General features: G+C 35.4%; 1 protein-coding gene across 1 annotated transcript in view; it reads left to right on the forward strand.

Annotated features, from left to right (window-relative positions):
- The window catches only part of LOC138711212 (neuroglobin-like), a 186,516-nt gene extending 166,912 nt beyond the window's left edge, over window positions 1–19,604 (forward strand). The window contains exon 3 of the mRNA XM_069842599.1: window positions 16,146–19,604. Coding sequence (XP_069698700.1) covers window positions 16,146–16,292 — 147 coding nt within the window. The 3' untranslated portion in view covers window positions 16,293–19,604. The remainder of the gene's footprint in view (window positions 1–16,145) is intronic.
- The last annotated feature ends 3,026 nt before the right edge of the window (window positions 19,605–22,630 follow it).

Consider the following 22,630-nt stretch of genomic DNA (forward strand, 5'->3'; position numbering starts at 1 on the left):
TAACCAGGTAACTTGCCACGACAGGGATTCGAACCCGGGCCACCTGGTTTCGCGGCCAGACGCCTTAACAGTTACTCCATAGGTCATGTTATGTTTTATTTAACGACGCTCGCAACTGTAGAGGTTATATCAGCGTCGCCGGATGTGCCGGAATTTTGTCACGCAGGAGTTCTTTTACATGCCAGTAAATCTACTGACATGAGCCTGTCGCATTTGAGCACACTGGCCCGGGATCGAACCCGCAACCTTGGGCATAGAAGGCCAGCGCTATACCAACTCGCCAACCAGGTCGACGTTACTCCATAGGTGTGGACGATATGATATACAGGGACATCATTTTATTTTTACTTCAATTTTTATTGTGCCTGAGCTTTCGAATGTACTTCACTCCCAACCCTTCTACTAATGAAGTTCAACCGTCCTCTACACAGATCCAAGACCGCATATACAGTCATAGTAGCCGTACAGTCATAGTAAACAGTATGTTCCAAAAATATGTTCGTGTTTTCCAGTGACGAAAGAGTTTTCAATATTGAATCATTTTCACACAGGTACTGTCATCCATTTGCCTACGTCGTATCCCGGTTTTCCCCACCAGCTTTTATTCACCAGCTAGTGGCTGGGCTGTCTTAGCTCTTTTCTGAGAACATTAATTTCTGTTAGGAATTGGATGTCTACGTAATATTATACAACTGTTTAAAATAACTGAAATAAAAGGGCCTCGTTAAGTAATTAAATGCCACGTGATTTTCACCCTTCCTACGACCCTACGACATAACCACTTGGACGGCAGGAGATAGTATGTCTGAATAATTTTATCTTTTCGGATAGAGCAGAAGTGAAGATTGAATTTACAGTACGTAAGGTACTCTTTTATAGAGCAGGTACGGAATTATTTCAACATGAGTTACTGATACGAAATACGAACCTGGTAATTGGAATTAGGTACAATAGTCTATAGTACGATAATATGCACATTAAAACTGAAGCCTGTATCGAAATGAACGGTCACCATTTTAAAAAATATGTTTAAATATCCATATTATGATTATTTTTCAATTTAACTTCATTCTCTATATTGTACGCTAATGTGCTGTAGACAGTATAATATACACTGCATAATGAATACGTCCACATGGACAGCTCAGTTTGTGAGTAAAAACACTCATTGTTAATACTATACTGTATTTTGATTAAACAAAAACCTAATGAAAATGATCAAACTCAAAAGCGCAATATTTCCTAGTTTACGTAAATGGATGAACTACTTTTCTTCCCTCCTATACCTAGTAAAGTGATTTGTTTGTATTTTACGCCAGTATCATCGAACTCCAGTCGTGGAAGGGGGTAGCAAACGGCGTTGATCCAGAGGTATAGGCAAGTTAATATTAAAAATGTTAGTAAAAATAAAATGATGTCCCTGTATGATATGATCTGATATGATATATGATATATGTTGTATGTGATATGCAAAGCTCGGAACTTGGGGACTTGTGTCTTTGCACGTGGCTAAGCGACCGGACTTCAATGTCAACAAACTCCCGCTTCCAGCACGGAGGTACTGTCAGGTCTGCTATAAAAGTGGTTTCTGGCTGGAACAACATATTAGTAGTATTATGGTAGGTTGAATTACGTAATTTTGTAGCATATATATAATAAAAATAAACATGAGGAATATATCAAATTTACTGTTCTGCTCTGCACATTTTATTACAGTGTATGACTACGTACATTTGAAGATTTTCGAACCCATAACTTCTTCGCCTGTTAGTTAAATATGATTTGAAACGAAAGAAATTTACTTCCACGTCACATGAAGTGACGGAAGCAAACTTAAAATACTGAATGTTTTCACTGTCACTGTTCTCTGTTCGATTTTCAGCAGTTGCTAGCTGATTTCGTATCTGAGAAAGATACATTTTTCTCGAAAATAGTTTTCAATTTGTATGTCACTACTGGGGCAGGTTTTCTACGACTTGAGCCATGGCTACGGACAAATTTCCCACCAATTTAATCTTTCAATGAATGCCGTTTCCAGCGTCCAGTTTTGTTGTCGCACAATTTACAAAATATAAACTCTCCATTCGAAGAAAATAATGTATCTCCTCCGAATTCTCCAAGAAATTTTATACCTAAAATTTAAAGAAATGTATTTTCTAACTTCTATAATATACCCATTCGAATAACACGTATTTTCCAATTCCTCGAACAGGCCGTTTACCTGTAATTCTCTGAATATCATTGGCTTTGGCATGACACAGTTTCTTCGTCCGTCTTCCTGTCATTCGATGTGACCACTTTCTTAGTACATATGACTGTCCCTGAGAGCTTGCAGCGTGAGCTTTGTGTACGTTGTACCTGTAACCTTACTCATGTACACGACACACAAGTCCCCAAGTTCCGAGCTTTGGTGATATGATATATGATAGGCTACTATATATGTGATATATGATACAATATATGATATATGATGTGATATATGTTGTGGTGTGTCATGTGATGTAATATAATAATAGGCCTAATAATACATGCTAGACACTATTTCTGCAAAAATCGTGCCTCAAGAAATTGCCGCGATCCGAAATCTAATTTATAGTTAAATCTATCATTAAACTTCCACTCCAACGAAATCTGATGCCTTCATATTAGACCGATCCGAAACGATTCAGATGGACAAACACAGTAACAGTTCGACGAGGCACACTACATAAACGCCTTCATTGACATCGCCATCGGAACAACTCGGAACAAGAATACAAAGAGAAGATCGATACATACTTCCTGCCCTGGCAGTCGAGATTAAATTAAAAGAACCTGCAAACAAAGAGGCGTAACTAGTCTTCCATTTGTCTTTTCGCTCATTGGTCCTAAATCGAACTCACGTGCAGCAAATCTCGACATCCTGAGCCTGCGAACGAAACGTACAGTCTTAGAGAAAAGTTTTCTCAGACAGATAGGCTACTTTTATAAGTTCCAGAAAGGAGACACTGCGCATGATCAGACATACAACCAAACAAATCTAATTTTATTACCTCAACTAGTCCTTCTCTTGTGAATCAAGTCGCTCGTCCTCTGATCATGCGAACTGCGTCCTTTCTGTGCGACAAAACGTTTTCCAAGGCTGTACATTATAATTCACGCGGACAACCCTGGTTATGACATTCCCAGCAGTCAATACTAAAAATTTTAAATGTATTATTACTTATTTAAAAATTGCTTTTAGAGAACCCGGAGGTTCATTGCCGCTCTCACATAAGCCCGCCATTGGTCCTTATCCTGAGCAACATTAATCCAGTCACTGCCATCATATCCTACTTCCATCAAATCCACTTTAATATTGTCCTCCCAGCTATGTCTCGGCCTCATCAAAGGCCTTTTCCCTCAGATCTTCCAACTGACTATCTAAATGCATTTCTGCATTCATCCATACGTGCTACATGCCCTGCCCATCTCAAACGTCTGGATTTAATGTTCCTAATTATGTCAGGTGAAGAATACAATGCGTGCAGTTCTACGTTGTGTAACTTTCTCCATTCTCCTGCAACTTCATCCCGCTTAGCCCCAAATATTTTCCTAAACAACTTATTCTCGAACACCCTTAACTTCTGTTCCTCTCTCAAAGTGAGAGTCCAAGTTTCACAACCGTACAGAATAACCAATAATATAACTTTTTTATAAATTCTAGCTTTCAGTATTTTTTTGAGAGCAGACTGTTTGACAAAAGCTTCTCAACCGAATAATAACAGGCATTTCCCATATTTATTCTGTGTTTAATTTCCTCCTGAGAGTCATTTATATTTGTTGTCGTTGCTCCAAGATATTTGAATTTTTCCACCTTTTCAAAGGATCAATTTCCAATTTTTATATTCCCTTTTCTTACTATGTTCTGGTCACGAGACATAATCATATCCAAACCTGCCTCCCTTACTTGCTTCAAGTAAAATTCCCGTGTTTTCCCTAATAGTTTGTGGATTTTCTCCTAACATATTCACGTCATCCGCATAAACAATAATTATTACATAAGCATAGTTTAAAATATCTTATTTAAATTAATAAAACGTACAGTATATGAAATATTGTAGCAGATAAAATTCAAGCTGAGAAGCCTTTTGACGTTTGGAAATGGTTCTGCCACGACACTCCAGAGATTTGGCCTCTCTCGGACTCCCGCCGAGTTCCATTGGACTAAGTATCGATTCGGTTAGCGTACATGCAGAATGTTTTACGCGCGATGAGACGTGGGCGTGAGTCAGGCCCATTCACTGCAATTCGCTGGGGCTCCACTGACTGACCTTCAGAACGCATTGCTAATGTACAAGCCTTCAACTTGGGGGATTTGCGTTATCAAGTTGGAGATATGATCTCCAGTCCTAGGCACTTTTAAGAAACATTTAATAATGCAAATCAAGATTTCAGGTATAACTCCCTGTAAAGTTGATTTGAATAATTTCGAGGGAAAAATTGTTCCGGAGCCGGGTATCGAACCCGGGACCTTTGGTTTAACGTACCATTATGTCTCGTGATCAAAACATTGTACGAAATGGAAATACAAAAATTGGAAATTTATCCTTCGAAGAGGTTGAAAAATTCAAATACCTTGGAGCAACAGTAATAAATATAAGTGACACTCGGGAGGAAATGAAACGCAGAATAAATATGGGAAATGCCTGTTATTATTCAGTTGAGAATACACGTCACTATTCGTTAACAGAAAACCACAATTTAAGTCACACGGAGTTAGTGTGCACTCGAAGTTGGTTGCTTGACGGTTGTCAGCCCACTTTGAGGTCTGTGGATATAGAGGGAAAAATTGGATCGGTGTCGGTTAGAGTTCCCGGGTAGCTCAGTGGTAGAGCGTTGGTACGTTAAACCAAAGGTCCCGGGTTCGATACCCGGCTCCGGAACAATTTTTCCCTCGAAATTATTCAACATTTAATAACAGTTTTTTTTTAGTTCTCCGACTCACGAAATTGCATAATTATTTTCGTCTGCACTGGAACATAAAGCTGTTACAGGAATGTATAAACTCTGATTAGGGCAATTAAGTACACATTTACTCAATTCCGTTAGACAGCAGACGATTTATTTATTTATTTAATATGTAATATATAATTAATTACTATTTAATTAATTAATTATTTAATGATGTATTTATTTAATTAATGATTCATGCATTTAATTAATGATTTATTTATTTAATTATATTATTTATGTAACTTTAATTCTTCTTCTCCACTCCTCTCTATCTTCCCACTCTCCTTCTTCTAGTCAGTTATTTTCCCTCATTTATTTACTATCATATTCTATCCCTGTAGTTTTCGGCCGACCTTCTTTCCTTTCTTCCAGGGGGAATTCAGTCTAACAGTTTCCTAGATAGTCACTTTTTTGGCAATATTTATTTATTATGTCTATGTATTTATGTATTTATCAATATGCATTTATGTATATATTAATTTACTTGTGTATTTATTTAGTAACATTATTTTGTTATTAATGTAATTATTTATTATTTAGTTATTTAGCCAGTTATTTTGGTCATTTATTTATTTATTTACTCTTAATTACTTAATTTCTTATTTACTTATTTATTTATTTATTTATTTACTTACTTATTTAGTTATTTACTTAATTACTTATTTCTTTATTTATTTACTTATTTAATTACTTATTTAGTTATTTATCTACTTATTTATTTACTTATTTACTTACTTATTTACTTATTTATTTACTTATTTACTTACTTATTTACTTATTTATTTACTTATTTACTTACTTATTTACTTATTTATTTATTTGTTTAATTAATTATATATTTAATTATTATTTAGTTATATATTTAATTCTATATTTATTTATATAGTTAATTATATATTTATTTATATAGTTAATTATATATTTAATTATATATTTATTTATTCATTTATTCACTCATTCATTTATTCATTCATTCGTTCATTCATTCGTTCATTCATTCGTTCATTCATTCATTCATTCATTCATTCATTCATTCATTTAAAGTTTGGCAACCCTTCAAAAATGACGTTTCACTCCTGTCGTTACACTTATGTGAAACCGTCTGGAATCAAATGCTTGTGAAAAATGAAATTTGTTTACTGCAAACCCAATCTCTCTGTTATCCAAACTGTGGATGATATAACAATTTTTCTGTTACAAAAACTTACTGAAAAATTACATTTTTTAGGAAAAAATTAATTACTCCAGAATGGGTTTATTTAGATCAATTAATTTTGGGATAGAGTTAGACATATCTGAAAGGCTTCTTGTGCAGTTATTACTTTTTGTTTAAAAAAATTGTGACAGCTCGTTCACGCAATTTAATCGACATTTTTCTCCTTTTTCCTCTAGAAAAAAATGGTCATTTTATAAAATTCTCTTGGTTTTTAAATTCGCGACAAATTGACCCGAGACCGCCACTGCCACGTACATCATAACATTGAGAGTTGGTAACACTGGTAGATCAGCTTATTCCCTCCATTTTTAATTATCAGCTGCGGAGTGTGGGAAGGTTAAATTTCTTCCATGAAAAACTGAAAATTGGTCGAATTGCAGGAGTGTAGATGTGAAGTGGCAGATTATTGGGATGTGGAAGAATGACTGGAGATAATATATAACTCTATCTCATTGATCTTAGTGCGAACATTCTGGAGTAATTATTTTTACTACACAAAATGTGATTTTCCAGTAAGTTTTCATAACGGTTTTAAAGGTAGAGAGATTCGGTTTGGAGTAAAAAACTTCATTTTTAACAGGAATTTGTTCTCTGTATAAACATCTAATTTAAGTTTCATACGCTCCAGAGATGTGACGCCTCAGTTTTGGATGCGTTTTCCCTAACCAAACTGGTACTTTACTTGAAACGCGAACATGTTTGTTGCAATTTTCTCAAAAATGCCTCTTACGATTTTCTTTAAATTTTTGCACATGAACTACACGTATCAATATCTAAAACATTTATTTGAAACTATTTTTTGTACTTACAATAATAATGGAGATGTCCTATTTCGCGCAACTTTTGAATCACCCTGTATACATATGACTTAATTTTGTTTTGCTTGTAAACCGACGATATATCATAATCCTGCGTGTGGAGGAATGGAAGTTTATCACGGTTTGTTGTGTAGCTCTCAGGTTGTAAGAGAATTTCGAAGCTGGTGTTTAAAAGGCAAAAACTCTCATAGCTCTGTGCTCATGAATATATTAATGTTCTATAAATAAACGTTGAATGGAGATGGAAGAAAATTTTGCATGAAAAAGAGAAATTCCTACACGTTAAGAGGGAAATTTCATAAACGTAACATGACAACACTGCTAGGTCTTGAATTATTCAGACAAGCCCCTTCACGGCGGCAGAAGCAGCAGTCATATGTTCTCAACGACATTAAATTTATTTAAACTTCCCAAAGTAGAATCCATAAACACGGCAAAAATCTCTGCTCTTCGCAGTGGCGGCTGCTCTTGACGTACTCAGGTGCTTCAGTGCAGTTGTGGCTTCGTTCATTTATAATTTATTTCATGTTGCAGATATGCATTTAAACAATTTCCATAATGGAGAGCTAATTATTTAGTTTTCTGCTCTCTGGCCGATTTTAGGAACCTTACTTTTCAGCTTATGGAAAACGAATGCATTTAGTTTCAGTGCTGGAGCTTCTTTTAACCCCTTATCTCCGGCCCCTTGCACGCAAACTATCAATGAGCCAAAATATAATTGCATATTATTTGCCTAGACACGATATGTTATATATACGGGGTGAACCGTAAGTAATGCCTTTAATTTCAGGGGGTTATTATTTCAAATATTAAAAAAAAAAGGCTAATACAATTTTGCTCGTTTTTGTTTTCTTTTCGAGATAAAGATTGCTTTATGTGAAATATTTCATAGCGTGTTTTGGGAAAGTCATTGATTTAATTGCCAATATGCTCAGTCAGTTTAAGAGAACTAAACACAGACGTTAGGTCCTTTTTATAATGTCCACAATTTTAATGTCCATTTTATTATGTCCATTACACAATAGTAATATACGTTACAAGAGCGGTATGTTGACGTTTTCATGGTCGAGGAAAATATTGAAAAAGCGAAACGTAGTTGAGCTTTTTTAATTTCCGAGAACATGAAAACAAACATACCGGTCGTGTATCGTACATTATTTTGTGCGAAGATCGTTTATTACATACCTGAAAGACGAATTTCTAATTAATTGCAATGAAATCTCCATGTTGGTTTCTGTTTAATGACGGCAACTTCGGAACACCAAAATATCTTTCTTCAACATTGTTGCTATGTTTTCTGTGTTTACTATACTCCAGCAGGCCGTGATATACGTCTGTCTTTTTTTTTCCCCCAGTCTATAAATGCGAACTTAAAACAAACGGTAAGGTTATGTAATAATTTATTTTTCATTTTAATATTTTAACAATATTATTTATATAACATATTGCAGTAATAACATCGGCATCTGGAATCTTGTCGATTTTTTCACGGCTTCCTTAATGTTGCTTGTATCAGGAATGCAATAAATTTCGTGGAGTAGTAGACTTTACTTAATTTTTGCAAATATTTAAAAACAATAATTAACATTGCAATTTAGGCGAAATTGCAGTGGTAAGTTTCCAATTTATAATTATTACTATGTTAAACGTCTCTAAAAGTAATATGTTAAAAGCCTAAAGCAGTAAAATGAATGTCGCGCTTAAGCGGTAAGAAGAGGGAAATTATTATGTGTGTTACGTTGGGAATACTGAATGTGGTATTTCACACTTACCGCGTATTGGTTCTGTGCGGAAAACAAGCAAATACGCACGATCTCGCACAAAAGTCCATTACTCTTTGTCCATAAATATACATATGTCCAATGAAGTATAAGTCCACTTGATTTTAGTCTAAGTGCACAAATTTTATGTCCACATTTTTACATCCACTACATGATTGTACAATACATTATGTCCATCTACAAATTTACTTCAATTCCCTACTCAATCTCTTCTCCCTGTTCATCTTCATACAGCTTCAGATGATAACTAATAGCTTTGAGGTAAGTTCTTCGTTGCAGTGGTTGTAATTCCGAACAATCTCTTCTACTCGACTTAAATTTTGTAGGTACGATCTTTTAATAGGGTGTCGCACATTCAAATGCCCGCCAAGCACAGCTCTCTTTCCATATCTCCGGTATCTCTTTTGCCCATTACTGCTGTATGAATGATGATGATTACAAAAACTTTACAATAGCAAAGGTTTTCCTTTTTTTAGACAGGATCAATTTTGCTTCATCCATGGTTGTGGCTCAAAGTACTCTATAGAGGAAAGAAGGTAGTCGTTTGCATAGTTTCGATGAACAATGAAACAGGAAGCTAAAAATACTGCTGGTCCAGTATTAAATAAAAGTGGACATTAAAAAAGTGGGCATAAATGAAAGTGGACTTAAATAAAAGTGGACATATCACTCATGGACCCAAAAAATGGACGTACATAAAATGTGGACATAAATGAAAGTGGACAAAAATATTAGAGGACGTAAGTCATATGGACATGGTTTCAATGGACTTAACGTCTTGAAACCAAGAGAACAGTGTATTATGTTTTTTTTTATTTTAAAAATCAGTATGCTCCATTGCAGTAATGCAATACTACACACATTTGTTGCTACACTGTTTTTACATTCTGTCTGAACTTGAAACAAAAACTAATAGTAAACTATTTGTAACAATAGTAGTGCTTTGACTATTTACAATATTTACAAGGATGTAAAGTCAGCTGACTGAATAGAGTTTATGAATTACTTACAATTATTAATATTAATACTAATTTTAACTGGAGTAGTATTTTCACTACTTACAATATAATACACTGCCGTGAAGTCTATTGACTTAATAAAGGAGTGAATTGCTTATAATTATTTTTGTGCGAGATCGTGCGTATTTGCTTGTTTTCCGCACAGAACCAATACGCGGTAAGTGTGAAATACCACATTCAGTATTCCCAACGTAACACACATAACAATTTCCCTCTTCTTACCGCTTAAGCGCGACATTCATTTCCCTGCTTTAGGCTTTTAACATATTATTTTTAGAGACGTTTAACATAGTAATAATTATAAATTGGAAACTTACCACTGCAATTTCGCCTAAATTGCAATGTTAATTATTGTTTTTAAATATTTGCAAAAATTAAGTAAAGTCTACTACTCCACGAAACTTATTGCATTCCTGATACAAGTAACATTAAGGAAGCTGTGAAAAAATCAACGAGACTCCAGATGCCGATGTTATTACTGTAATATGTTATATAAATAATATTGTTAAAATATTAAAATGAAAAATAAATCATTGCATAACCTTACCGTTTGTTTTAACCCAGATTTTCCCACCGTCCTTTTTTAAGGACAGTTGCAGTGCATTCGGATATTATGTCATTGTTGGTGTTAGGGACATTTTATAAGTTGTGCGATAACGCTGGTAGTATTTGTTAGCTTTAGAAAATATACGTTCCTTGTTTCAGTTTATTTCAACATCATTTAACCGATTTTTGAGAGTAACTAATGTGCTACTCTATTTTTATCACAAAAAATTTTTGGGCTTATCTGGGTTAAGTTCGCATTTATAGAGTGGGGGAAAAAAAAGACAGACGTATATCACGGCCTGCTGGAGTATAGTAAACACAGAAAATATTTTATAGCAACAATATCGAAGAAAGATATGTTGGTTTCCCGAAGTTGCCGTCATTAAACAGAAACCAACATGGAGATTTCATTGCAACTAATTAGAAATTCGTCTTTCAGGTATGTAATAAACGATCTTCGCACAAAATTATGTACGATACACTAGCGGTATGTTTGTTTTCATGTTCTCGGAAATTAAAAAAGCTCAACTACGTTTCGCTTTTTCAATCTTTTCTTCGACCATGAAAACGTCAACATACCGCTCTTGTAACGTATATTACTATTAACATATCTAACTTGAATACTAATATTAATACTAATTTTAACTAGAGTAGTATTTCCACTATTTACAATAATTACACTGCTGTGAAGTCTATTGTCGTAATAAAGTTCATAAATTGCTTATAATTATTTTAACAGCTCTAACTTGAATACTAATACTAATACTAATTTTAAGTAGAGTAGTATTTTCATTATCTACAATATTTACAGTGCTGTGAAATCTATTGACTGAACAAAGTTTCTGAATTCCTTATAGTGTTTTAACAATAGCTTCTCATGTGACACTGGCCATCTATCTTGATTTCTATATATTCCCTTCTTCAGTATATCTCTTTGTTTATTCAATTTGACTTACTTACTTACTTACAAATGGCTTTTAAGGAACTCGAAGGTTCATTGCCGCCCTCACATAAGCCCGCCATCGATCCCTATCCTGTGCAAGATTAATCCAGTCCCTATCATCACACCCCACCTCCCTCAAATCCATTTTAATATTATCCTCCCATCTACGTCTCGGCCTTCCTAAAGATCTTTTTCCCTCCGGTCTCCCAACTAACACTCTATATGCATTTCTGGAAACACGTTTTCCCCACCAGCTTTTATTCCCCAGCTAGTGGCTGGGCTGTCTTAGCTCTTTTCTGAGAACATTAATTTCTGTTAGGAATTGGATGTCTACGTAATATTATACAACTGTTTAAAATAACAAATAAGAATGCCTCGTTAAGTAATTAACTGTCACGTGATTTCCTCCAAAACGTTGGGAGCAAGTATCAGCAAGTTGGGAGCGTTACCGAATTGAGTTAAAAGAGTACTTCACGAGCTGTGAAGCGAGGACATTTTCTTTATGTCAGGTTTAAGATTTATTAACGTAAGTATATTAAGATAATATAGTAACGTGAGATGGAAAATTCGCCATTATGTATTATTTTTCTAGAAAATTTTTCCGCCTTACAAATAGTTGCTTTCTTCCTTCCCCTACAACCTCAAGACCCTCACATGTATTCTTCAATCAATATTCTCATCACTTATCAGCTTATCAAATAAAAGTTGTAAGTCATCTAACCATTGATGGCTGTATTAGTACAGACTCCAAAACAACATCATTGTCATGTTTGTCTTGCCGTGAAAGTACTAATTAAGAAATAAGTGCTGGCGAATATAATATTTTGAGAACTTTACTAATCTAATTTAAATTCTCACATCACTATTAGGTCCACATGATATGATGAAAGCCTTTAATTTTAAAATAATTACTGTTGGCTAAGGAAAACATCATAACAGTTACGTTATATGATTCACAATTTCTCTTCTTCGTTATATCTGTGGACTCCTCACTTTATTTTTCATAACGCATTCACAATCACAGTTCAATGAGCACCCGTACTGATCTGTGTTATTGAAACCAAAGCTGATCTGCTACTGCAGGTAATGTACAGCCCTGTCGCGTTCCCCTCTAAGCCGATTTACTCCCTCCAGGTAGGGGAATAGGAACTGCACATCGCACAGAGACAAGTGCACAATGTGCGCGACTGCACAATGTGCAGGGTTTTGACATGCCTGCTCTAGAGTATGCCATTAGGAAAGTCCAGAATAACAGAGAGGGTTTGGAATTGAACGGGTTACATCAGCTGCTTGTCTATGCGGATGACGTGAATATGTTAGGAGGAAATACACAAACTATGAGGGAAAACACGGGAATTTTACTTGAAGCAAGTAAAGAAATAGGTTTGGAAGTAAATCCCGAAAAACGAAGTAGATGATTATATCTCGTGACGAGAATATTGTACGAAATGGAAATATAAAAATTGGAAATTAATCCTTTGAAGAGGTGGAAAAATTCAAATACCTGGGAGCAACAGTAACAAATATAAATAATACTCGGGAGGAAATTAAACACAAAATAAATATGGGAAATGCCTGTTATTATTCGGTTGAGAAATTTTTATCATCCAGTCTGCTGTCAAAAAATCTGACAGTTAGAATTTATAAAACAGTTATATTACCGGTTATTCTTTATGGTTGTGAAACTTGGACTCTCACTTTGAGAGAGGAACATAGGTTAAGGGTGTTTGAGAATAAGGTGCTTAGGAAAATATTTGGGGCTAAGAGGGATGAAGTTACAGGAGAATGGAGAAAGTTACACAACACAGAACTGCACGCATTGTATTCTTCACCTGACATAATTAGGAACATTAAATGCAGACGTTTGAGGGGCAGGGCATGTAGCACGTATGAGCGAATCCAGAAATGCATATATAGTGTTAGTTGGGAGGCCGGAGGGAAAAAGACCTTTAGGGAGGCCGAGACGTAGATGGGAAGACAATATTAAAATGGATTTGAGGGAGTTGGAATATGTTGATAGAGACTGGATTGATCTTGCACAGGATAGGAACCAATTGCGGGCTTATGTGAGGGCGGCAATGAACCTCCGGGTTCCTTAAAAGCCAGTAAATAAGTAAGTACGTACGTAAATAGCTGAAGTCTGGATTGACACTTTTATGGCATTCAAGAAGAATGTGCTCCTCTGGTCACAGAATTTCATAATAGCCAAATGAAGAAGGTTCTATATTAATTTTATGCATATCTCCGCAGTAAGAGCATTGTGTATTCGTGATCTTAAAATTGTAGTGAATGCTTTCTGATGTTCCCAGAATTCCATAATATGAAGAAGGTTCCATATTAATTTTATGTAAATCTTCGGATTCAGGGAATGGTGTGTTTTGTAATGTTAAAATAATTGCCGTAAAATTCCTAAAATGTCTCAAGAGAAAAAGTGAAAATTTTTATTTTAACTTCTTGTAAACAATCGGAGTAACGTCGTAGTGTATTTGCAATCTTCAGAATGTGATTTATTCTTTTCTGAAGGCTTGAAGTTAAGAAACGTTGCCTTGGATACATCCCTGATCACATATACAGGGTGTATCAAAACATGTGGGAAAGCTCTGGGGAACTGATAGAGGACCTGCTATTCATTTTACGCACTACTAAAGAAAATGTAATATTCAGTGTACAAAAGTCATTCTGTAAGAAATTAATGCATTACTTCGGTCTTTCATTACTTAAATAATACACGTAGGCTAATATAAATAAGTAACAAATTTAACATTCTTATCTATAATTTAGCCCTTATTATTCAGAAGTTATATGTAGTACTCATTGTAACAAGATTTATCATTCAACTGTTCCTAACCGCTTTATCGATTATATGACCGGTTTAGACGACCTTGAAATCGTGAACACGAATAAAACATTCCATGGATACTTACTCCTTAATGGCTCTGAGTTTAGACGGCCATGACATTGTGATCTTATAGCCTCTTCAACTTGAAATATTTATTTAATGTAAATTTGAGTTATCGTAGAAAACTATGTATGACACACATTCGTAAAGTTATCTTTTTTGGCCCTCGTGTGTTTATGAAACGCGGTTTCGTCTCGCTTCACAAACTTTACACTCGTGCCAAAAAGAGAACCTTTACGAACCTGTCTCATAAATAATGATTATCCATGACTGGTATCTAAACTGGTATTTATTTCACCGTCCTTAGCAACGTAAACAACGGCTTTATTCACAGCAGGGATTTTTTTTCAAATCACTCTCTCCATGACAAGAAATTCCTTAGCAACAGTAAAATGCATGTAGCTATTAATTCATTTATAACTTCTTTACAAAAAGAAAAGGTCTACAATTTAAAATTAAATTTAGATATCATAATGTTGTATACACCACCTCATTCTAGTTCCGAGGTCATGGAAAGCATGGGGCTCTACCTCCATGTCCCCCAAGTGCCTTCATGGCATATTACGGGGATACCTTTACCTTTACCTTTTATCATAATGTTGTATAACACGCGAAAGTAAACAGATTTTATGTTCTCGTCGAAATTATCACACTCGACTTCGCCGCGGGAGCTGAATTTTCCACTTGCGGACAATAGTACATTATGCAACGAGCCTATAATGGTAGTAATTAAGACGCGAGTATGTTTATGAAACGAGCGCAAGCGAGTTTCATAATTTTCATACGAGCGTCTTAATTACCATTATAGTCAAGTTTCATACGACTTTTTATGCTCGACCATATTGATTTTTACCGGCAATTGGTGAAATGAATTTGCGGGAATGTGCTTTGTGAAAGGCTGGAAGATGACGGTGAATTGATGTTAATTTGTGTGTTGTTTTTTTTCGGCTGAGTTTAATAGTGTCTAATCTCTCGCTAGTTGTCTTTCGATTGCATATCCGAGAATAATCGATACTTGCGCTTTCATATTGCTACAATGGTATTTTCTGATTTGTGGAACACCTGAACTTTAGTGAATAGGTGTACTTTAATGAGGTCCATTAAAGGACTGCTACCAGGTGTATAATTACTACATTTCGGCATGGTCGAGCATAAAATCTCTTATACTATCTTATACTATAATGTTTGTAGTGACTTTTGGCCAGAATTGATAGTTCCTGCTATACTAATAAAACTAAATCGACGGCCCAGTTAAAAAGGAAAACAACTCAAAATTTAAAGTTTTTACAAACTTGAATTTAAATGATAAAACACACGTAGTTGGTCAATTTTATAACAGTGTTCATTAAAATTGATGAAATTGAATACAATTGAAGAAAATATACAACTGTTATATTATATTTTCGGTCCACACCTGTGGAGTAACGGTCAGCACGTCTGGCCGCGAAACCAGGTGGCCCGGGTTCGATTCCCGGTCGGGGCAAGTTACCTGGTTGAGGTTTTTTCCGGGGTTTTCCCTCAACCCAATATGAGCAAATGCTGGGTAACTTTCGGTGCTGGACCCCGGACTCGTTTCACCGGCATTATCACCTTCATCTCATTCAGACGCTAAATAACCAAAGATGTTGATAAAGTGTCGTAAAATAACCCACTAAAAATATTATATTTTCTTCAATTTGATCGTATTTTTGCATTTCAAAGCTTTATGTTGCTGTAAAAAATTATAGGATCGCTGAAGTTAATAATGTTTTATATTATAAGTTTCAAATTAGGGTGTGTTAATTGGATTTTTTACAGCAACATGAAACTTTAAAATTCAGGTTCCTCAAAACTTTAAATTTTGAGTTGTTTCTCTTTTGAACTGGACCGTCGAAATGAAGAAGAACAACAATGAAAGCAGAACTGGCAACATGCATCAGTCTATTATCTTTGGCATGATATTGTTGCAGCGCATCGAGCGGCCGTTCCTGGAGGCAGTGGCCATGACGCTGGGCGACCGCTACACTGAGAACGTGGAGAGCATCTACAAGGTGACCATCAAGTTCATCATTGAGACCCTGGTGCGCGGCTACGAGGAGAAGAAGCCGGACTCGTGAAGAAGGCGGCCGCGCAGGCACGTTGGCTGAGCGAAATGCGCACGCGCGCGGGGCGGGTCACCCAATCACACGCAACTTCGAACAGAGGAGGTGTTGGCACGTGTTTTCTCGAGGCATTCTCGTTTACCCACTTAAATCTCTTCCTATAATACTTCCGGATCTTATTGCATTGTTCCGATCTTGATTCGTTTCAGTGCTGGCAGTGAGGGAAGTGAGGTGGTATGCGCCGGTATGGAATACCGCCACTGCTGTCTATGGCCAGAAAAATACCGTTAGTGAAAAATGACAACCGTCACTGAAAAAATGTGATCCGTAAAAATTTGTTTATACATTTCTTCACAGCAAAGAGTACTATCTGTTTGCTTCGTAAATCTAAACCACAGCCTTCTGGAACTGTATTCAACGTGTATTTAGACACGTTTATTTGATAAATCAATCCCTGGAATGCTTAAAAGTGTAGAATTTCAAGTATAGAAGGCTTATGGTGGCCATTGTTGGCAATTTAGTGACTGTCATTTTTGTTGTTGCACTTTTTATTAATAATTAATTATTAAGGGACTTTGAAGCTTTAACATATTTTAAATGATAACTTTCAATGGAAATTGCAAAATAATCTAATAAATAACGGAAGTAACTTGAAATTAGCTTATTAAGAACTTTAATGTGTTGCGTAAGCTTAAAAAATTCGCGTTGCTGACTCCACGAAACAATTTATTGTATACATCATGTTTGTGTACGTTGTAAGGGAGAGGGTCTAATCGAGGTATGCCAGGGGAAAATCTTGGGGTAGCATACCGCTTCTATTTTTTCCCCCACTTCCCTCACTGAGTGCTGGTCTTCCAACATAAGTTTGGCCTTCCGAGGAGAGTGTTTTTAGGATCTTCCTGGCAATATACATTCTAAATCATGACTTTACACCGGCACTTATCCCGAAAATTCCTGCGGTAGTAATGAGTAAAAAATTAATATGTGGATATATCCGATACAGACTATTTTCACAGTAATCTCTAACGATCTTACTAACAAAACTCTTACACGTTTAATTGCCTCATACTTACACAGTGTATAACTCTTTTATAAGACGTGTATAAATTTCTGACTAATAACCACTATATGCGTCATGTATAACAATACAAATGTTATAGAAGTATGGTATAGTTTCGTAATTATTTTATTACGAAAGGGAACGGAATAACTGAGATTCTTTATGGCATCCGATAGAATGCGCTAGTGTGCCGCGTTAAGTATCGATAGTATAACTGGGCCTGATCGATTACCACGCTATATTTTGATCAAAATGTACAGCTACAGCAATATTATTCAAATTATTTTGTGCTCATTGTTTTGTTGTTCTGTGGTTACGAGGCAACCAACATCATAAAATAACAATCGATACGAACAGCTGTTAGAGAGGCAGTCATTTTTTTCTCTGTATGGAAACAGGGAGTTTCGTGTGTTTAACTACTGCAAAGCAATTCCCATGTGTAGTTACACACTGCTTACATATCCATCGGTTATGTATGGTTTATTAGTAACGTTTTCTGTCCCAACTTTTCATAAGTCTCGTATAAAAATTATACACGGTTTATTAGTAAGGTCGTAAGTGTATTACCTATTGTGAACATGTAGCTTGCTGTCCTCGGTTGAGCAAGCTTGGCATTAGATCCAACGTTTGCGGGTTCAAAACCGGTCATGGACGATGGTTTTGTAAAGGCGATAAAATTCATACCGTTGTATTTTTTTTTTTTTTTTTTTTTGGAAGCTGTGGGTCTTGTGTGGTAGATTTACAACACATAAAAGAAACCTGACCCTAAATGAGGGAGCTCCAGGCAAAATTTACCGGTCATTTTTCGCTCAAATACAAATTTGGCGGCAGCACTGTAGTTCCATATCAAAGTCTTAAGTGTGTGTTGGCTGGTTACCGCCTCCTCCATCTTTAATCCTTTGAATTGATCGTCGATCTTTTTACAATGGCGCTGCCCCTAATGTACTCAGGTACTATTGGGCATTTGTGGGATTGTTCAAATATTATTTTTATACTGTTACAAATACAGCTACGAATAATAATTATTGAAGTCTACTTCACAAGGAGCTTTACCTGAAAGCTAGATTTGCAAAATACAGCTACATTTTACTGATTTGTATAAAAGCAAATTTTGTACTGCTCTGCTTTCCGATCGGCTTTAGGAACCTTATTATTTTGTTTCCGCACAAGTAATTGCACATTGACTGAACTTCTCCGTCTCTCACGTAAGAAATGTTAATGCGCTATGACATTTATAGCCATGAATCGACGCTTTCTTGCACGATAGTACCCAATATATTTTGAAAATAACATTTTTGAAAATCTTAATATACAGTACGTACGTTACACTATGAACAGCTGACTGATGTTAGCAGTCTGACCAACTTACAAACTTCACCATCAACTTCAATGTGAAGCAGTAAAAATGATTCAGATACTGTAATATTTCTTGTTAAATTGTAATTTTTTTATTTCTTTTTATTAAGTGAAGTTTGAATTGTTTAAACAAAGTTCAGTACATTTCAAATGCAGTGATTTCTTTCGTATAATCTATAGGGTATTTCAAAAATCAGTTCAAACATTAAACCGCTATACATATTATAATATATGAGATAGGGAAAAAACAAAAACATCACAGTGTTGGGCAAACAACGGCGTTTTCAAAACATTGGGAAGATGTTCGCCATTCTCTTGTTCAACTTACAGCATTCTGTGTGCGACACCATGTACAGCATTTTGCAGATAATGTCTTGGAATATTGGCAATTTCTTGCGAGATGGCATCCTTCAGTTGCAGTAGGGTTGTTGGATGTGTCAGGAAAACTCGTTCTTTAAGGTAACCCCACAACCAAAAGTCGGCCGGATTGAAATCTGAAGATCGCGGAGGCCACATTTATTTATCGTTATGAAACATTTGATAGTGTCGTTTGGTACTACTTTTCTTAGAAACGAAATGTTTTTGCATAGGCTATTAAACACATACCATTGCCTCCATGTTCTGTGCATGAGAAATCAACTGGAATCGGACTGGAACTTTCTGTACTATTTATTCCTTGCATCTACCGTGACTGCATGTCATGAGGAGGTTCAATCCTTTCGTTCCTCGTTTTCCACTATAACCGAAGTGCTCCGCGTCACAAACATGCGGTCGGGCAAGAATTCACGATGAATTACATCACTCTTCTATGATATTCTTCGGTAGTTAATAATTTTCTCACTAGGATCGCCGCTATAACTAAAGTAATTGTTACACCTATGACAATTTTCGAAAGCTTCAAAGTATTTAGGTATAATAATAATAATAATACTAATAATAATAATAATAATAATAATAATAATAATAATAATAATAATAATAATAATAATAATTATTATTATTATTATTATTATTATTATATAATTTCAAACATTTGAAGAGCATCGTGTTTCATTTTAATTATGAGTCACCACTGATTCCTTCCTAATTCGTGACAAATAAAACTCAATTTCAATAATCTTTGAGGTGTTGGGGCGCAAAATCGAATCTTATCGGCACCGGTAGTAATTTACATGCAATTCACTCTTCACCCAAGAACAATTTAATCGTATAATGAAGATCTCTGACAGAAAAAAACGAAAACTTATCGATTCCTCACTTATTTACGACTTACATGTAACGATATATTCTATTGAAGTAGTGGTACAAGGTGTAAAATTTGAGAAAATTATTATGAGTAAAATGGAGACCAACTGAGAGAAGCCGATGAAACACTAGCTGCCAAGTTCTCGCTATTGAAAACCAATCCTACTTACTTCGATGGAATATAATTTGCAAAAGACTTTTTCACTACATTGAGAGGAGCGTCTGTCTTGATAGTTACATAGTTATTCTACTATCTTCTCGTCCTAAGTTAAGGGAGTTCACTTCTTACCGAAGGCGATGTATTTTTGGGTGGAGAAAATCCAAAATGCAATTTTCATCATGTGAGGAAGTGAAGTTGTTGGTTTCATATAAAAGTCGAGTAGTGAATTTACTGCATATAAAATCCATGTCTGCCGCCACGACGGTCCAGTGACTAGAGCACTGGATTCATAAACCTGTGGACCTGAGTTCGATTCCCGGGTACCCCTCATTAATGACTTGTGTTGAGCAAGCCCGTTGTCAAGGTAACACACGGGTTTTCTCCGGGACTCCGATTCCCCTGTGACATCCCAACAAATTTTCATCATCATCTCATCTCATCGCGGATGTAGCGTAGACCAGCTTCCTATGGCGCACCCTGGTCTTCGACTCGTCGCAGTCTACACAACTGTCGTCACTCTGCGTGTCACGCGTCACCAATATTAACTATTGTGGAGGCCTCTTACAGAAAAAGTGTGGAAATATGTTAATTCTCAATCTTGCTGGTTCTATGTGCAACGATAATCTGCTGATGCAGTAGTACACTGGGCTGCAAAAGAAATTCCGAGTCGAAAGCGCTATCGATTTGAAATATTACGAGAACTTCGCTTATGAAACAATAGAAATAGAGATACACAGAAAAACTATGAACTGGCCTGAATTTTCTGAAGAATTTTTATTTCATGCAAAGGAGAAATGTGTAGTTAAATGTTTCAAATAGATTCAATTTTCAGTTCTGTATCTGTATTTATAATAAAATATTGTATTTATAGCCTATTTATAATAAAATTGATACATTTCTTGTTAATATAATATGAAACGTAACTGGCCGTATATGTCGATTGTAATAATGACAGCATCCATGGATAATAAGGAAGGCTGTGGAATGCCATATAAACTGCAGTTTCACTATTTTCGTGTAGTATTCTGATTAATGTTGTAAAATAAAAGTATATGAATAATTTAAAATCAATTCATATTATATAATAACGTGAACATGTTATAAAAGTGGTATTTACATGTTTTAAAAAAAGACTAATCTCTGGAATATAGCTTTTCATTTCGTCATGTTTGTTAAAGTCCTCGGAAAACGATATTATTTCGTATCGATATTTCTTTTGCAGCCCAGTGTCATTCATTAGAAATTCCAGTAAATTTTTACCGTTTCACGAAGGCTTTGGTAAATAAACAAATGAAATACCGAATTCTATTGTCGTTTTAAGATCATCGCTACAAGAATAGGCTTGTATAAAACCTTAGCACAGCCAGTATTAAGCTATGGTAGCGAAGCGTGGACTGTGAAGAATAAAGATGTCAGTAGAATAACAGCAAGTGAGATGAGGTTTATGAGAGCAACAGCTGGATATACTCGCTGGGATCATAAAAAAATGAGGACCTAATGCAAGAACTTCAAATAGAACCCATTATGCAGTTCATCAGCAAATATCAACTTCAGTCGAAGGGTCATCTCGAACGAATGAATCGATGCAGAATTCCAAAAGCACTGCTTCATTACCATCCATATGGCAAAAGATCTCTAGGCCGTCCAAAGAAGAGATGGACTGAAAATTCTAGTTTGAGACCGTAACAGGCCACTTGGCCTAATACTTGTTAGGAAGATGATGATGATGAGATCATCGCTGATGTTTATTTTGCACTTAAACACCTACAAACATTTTATTATATTTTAGTGAATCATATTTACTTCGTTCATGCGTTGGTAATTTGTTAAATAAAATGTTGAAAGTAACGTTTAGTTTTTCATTGTTGTTATTGTTTTGTTATTTTAGTTGGTGTTTCATCTTTTATATGCATAATGGATATCAGTAGAGCGCAAACCATATGAGAAGAACAAATGACTGTTGTTAAATACCTCAGTCATAATTATTATTAGCCAACTTATATGCTATTAATATTATTACTGGAAAGTTACGTGAGATTGAAATGTTAAAGATTATTGTTTGAGCTCTCATGGGATAAAATTAACTAATTTGGCTTGATTTACGACTGCTGTACTAAACGAACTCGAAATATATCGTAATATTACACTTAGGTATACGATTCGTTACAGCTCTTGCTTAGCTTCTTCGTATGAAAGTTTCGGTTTCATGCAATGGTCGTTTATAAATCTTACTGGCATTGGGGATATTATATGTTAGCGTTGAAGATTAGGCAGGATATCTGTGTATAGTAGGTTTAAGCTTTTTTTTTTCAGTAAAGTGCTGTTAAAAGTAAATTTATCATCCACTCTATCAGAAGTGTTATCGCCATCAATTATCAACAATTAATGTGATGTTGGGGTGGTGATTATCTTCACAACGGTTGATAACGCCTCATTATATTGTGTGCCCACTTGAACCTTTCAGCGTCAAGATAATATTTACAATTCTTCTCAGTTTTATTGCGTAATTTGTGGGTAGCGATGATGTAAATT

Source organism: Periplaneta americana, chromosome 12 (genome assembly GCF_040183065.1).
Source record: "Periplaneta americana isolate PAMFEO1 chromosome 12, P.americana_PAMFEO1_priV1, whole genome shotgun sequence".
Taxonomy (NCBI): Eukaryota; Metazoa; Arthropoda; class Insecta; order Blattodea; family Blattidae; genus Periplaneta; species Periplaneta americana.